This window comes from Manacus vitellinus, unplaced genomic scaffold (assembly GCF_001715985.3).
Source record: "Manacus vitellinus isolate BGI_N305 unplaced genomic scaffold, ASM171598v3 scaffold_65_pilon, whole genome shotgun sequence".
In the NCBI taxonomy this organism is placed as follows: domain Eukaryota; kingdom Metazoa; phylum Chordata; class Aves; order Passeriformes; family Pipridae; genus Manacus; species Manacus vitellinus.
In genome coordinates this window covers 40055-42495 of record NW_021940724.1, presented here as the reverse complement: position 1 = coordinate 42495, position 2441 = coordinate 40055, and the positions used below count along the sequence as shown (strand labels likewise).

At 53.0% G+C, this 2441-nt stretch overlaps 1 protein-coding gene across 1 annotated transcript in view; it reads left to right on the top strand.

Moving 5' to 3' along the window:
- LOC115307890 (collagen alpha-1(VII) chain-like) overlaps positions 1 to 2441 on the top strand; it is a gene marked incomplete at its 3' end in the record, with an annotated part of 91159 nt that overhangs the window by 48682 nt on the left and 40036 nt on the right. Inside the window, exons 21-23 of the mRNA XM_029963943.1 lie at positions 195 to 275; positions 472 to 507; positions 1261 to 1296. Of these exons, the coding sequence (XP_029819803.1) occupies positions 195 to 275; positions 472 to 507; positions 1261 to 1296 (153 nt within the window). The remainder of the gene's footprint in view (positions 1 to 194; positions 276 to 471; positions 508 to 1260; positions 1297 to 2441) is intronic.

Genomic DNA, 2441 nt, shown 5'->3' with positions numbered 1-2441 from the left:
TGCTCTGTGCTCATCCCATACCTGACCAGGGGATCGGGATACCGAGGGATCGGGATACTCACCCCGGGATATCCCATGGCAAACATTTCCAGGGGGAATTTCTCCCCTCCCGTTTCGTGGGGAGAGCGCCCAAGCAGATTCTGGGGAGGGGACAAAACGCTCTGGGATGACTTCAGGAAGCGGCTTTTCCTGAGAATTCCGCGCTTGCCTCGCAGGGAATGGCAGGAATGGGAATTCCTGGCGCTGCCGGCTCCAAGGGGGAAGAAGGAGAGCAGGTGGGTCGGGAATTTCGCGGCAAAATTTGAATTTAAAGTCCCCCTGGAGGCTCCAGCGTCTCCAAATTCTCCTCCAACACCAGGATTTTTCCTGGAGGGTGAATCCTGTGGTGATTCTCCTGTGGGAACGTGGAGAAGAAGGGAAAATATTGGGATTTAAACTCAGAGCTTTCCCTGTTTCTCCCGTCGTTTCCAGGGGCCGACGGGACCTCCGGGAGCACCAGGACCGAAGGTAGGCACTGAAATCCCGAATTCCTGCCCCTGGTTTCGGGTGCCAAGGGAATTTTTTTATCCCTAACCATCGTCAGGGGCTGTGGGAATCAGGGAATCGTGGAATAGCTCGGTTTGGAAGTGACTTTCCAAGGTCAAGGAGATCTTCAACTGGTCCTTTCCAACCCGACCTCGACCCTTTTTTTTTTCTCCTCAAAAAAGCAAAGAAGGGGGATAATTTTACACCTGAGCAATTCCTTGAGCTGTGGAATTCCAGCTGCAGAGACCTGGGATGGAGTGGGAAGATGGGATATTTTCATAAAATAAAATATATTTTAATAAAATAATAAATGCCACTTTTGCGAGACCCCCCCAGAACTGCAGAATTTCACCCCAAACGTGGTTTAGGAGGCAAATCGTCTCCCACCGAAATTTGGGAACGCCTCCCTCCGAACATTCCAGGCCCGGATTCCGCTTTCCAGCGGGGAAATTCCAGCCCTGTGAGAGGTGATCCCTCATCCTGGATGGATTTTTCCCTGGGATGGGACCGCCCCCGCGCTCCTGGTAGTTGGAAATCAAAGCTTTCCCGGGCTTGGGAATTCCCAATTTTCAGCCAAGAGCCCCGTCTGGAAAAAATATCTTGGAATTAGTGGGAAAACTGGAGGCTGAAGAGCTTCATCCTCCTCCTCTCCCTCTTCTTGGGAAGGTCTCCCAAAAGCGGGAGCGAAAGTGCGGAATCTCTCTTGAATCCGGCGGGATTTTTGGTGTCTTCCAGGGAATTCCAGGAACTCCAGGGCAGAAGGGAGAGCAAGTGAGTGAGACAGGAAGAGGGAGCAGCTCAGCTGGGGGTATCCCGACTTTTTCCCAGCTGGATCCCAGCTCTTGGAAGCTCAGCTTGGCGGGTGAAACCACCGGGAACGTCCTCGAGCTCGGCGTCTCCTCCGATCCGCCTCGCGCTTCCCGGATGAGTTGGGAGCGGTTTTAAGGGAAGGACGGGGGCTGGAAAAACCAGGAATGGGAAGTTTTCGCCGCCCCACATTCCCCTGATGTCCTTTTTCCTTGCAGGGAAACCCGGGAATTCCAGGTGCTCCGGCTGTGGGGGTAACTATGAGCGGGATCCCGGACCTCGAGTCACCTCCCTGGAGCGGGAGGGATGCATCCCAGAATTTCAGGAATAACCCCCAGGCCTTTCCCATGACCTTCCAGCCAACTCCCTCGCTCCGCTCCTCGTATTCCCAACCCTTTTTTTTTTCTTGGTGTTCCCAGCTCCTCCTCAAAGGAGCTTCCTGGAAAATCCTTCCCCGGAAAATCCTCCAGGGTGACACGAGAGTGCAAAAATTCCACCTTTTTTTGGGTTGTTGGGAAAGTAATCCAGTTATTAATCAGGAAAAACAAACCACTGGGAAACTTTAAATTCCCATTTTCTCCTGTGGATCCTGGGAGCAGGACGAGGAGACGATGGAATCGCTTTTCCAAGCTCCGAGTTCTCCCCAGATCTCTTTCCAGGGAATATTTATTACCCCAGTGGGGGGGTTTTTTTCCAGGTTTTCCAGCCCTGAGGCAAAAAAAGGGGGAGAAATTCCCACACAAGGGAAAGAAAAGACCGGATTTGGATGCTGAAGTTGTTGGAGATCATTCCATGTTGGTCTTTTTTTTTCCCCAAGAGATGGGAGAAGGGAAAATTGTTTTCCTTGTGCTCCAGGCCTGTCCCTCTGATCCAGCTGCTCCTGGAGCTGCTCTGGATCCTGCTGGAGAACCCTCAGGGGTGTCCCATCCAATTCCAACGGGACTTCCATCCGGGAATGGGACCACCCTCAGGGACTGGGAGCAGCTCCAGCGTCCCGGAGGATGTTTGGAGGAGCAGGAATTCCCTGTGGGAAGGTCTGGGTGTGTCACCCAGAGCAAGAGAGGTGGTTCTTCCCAGAAGAAATTCCCACAGGGATGTTTGGGAAGGGG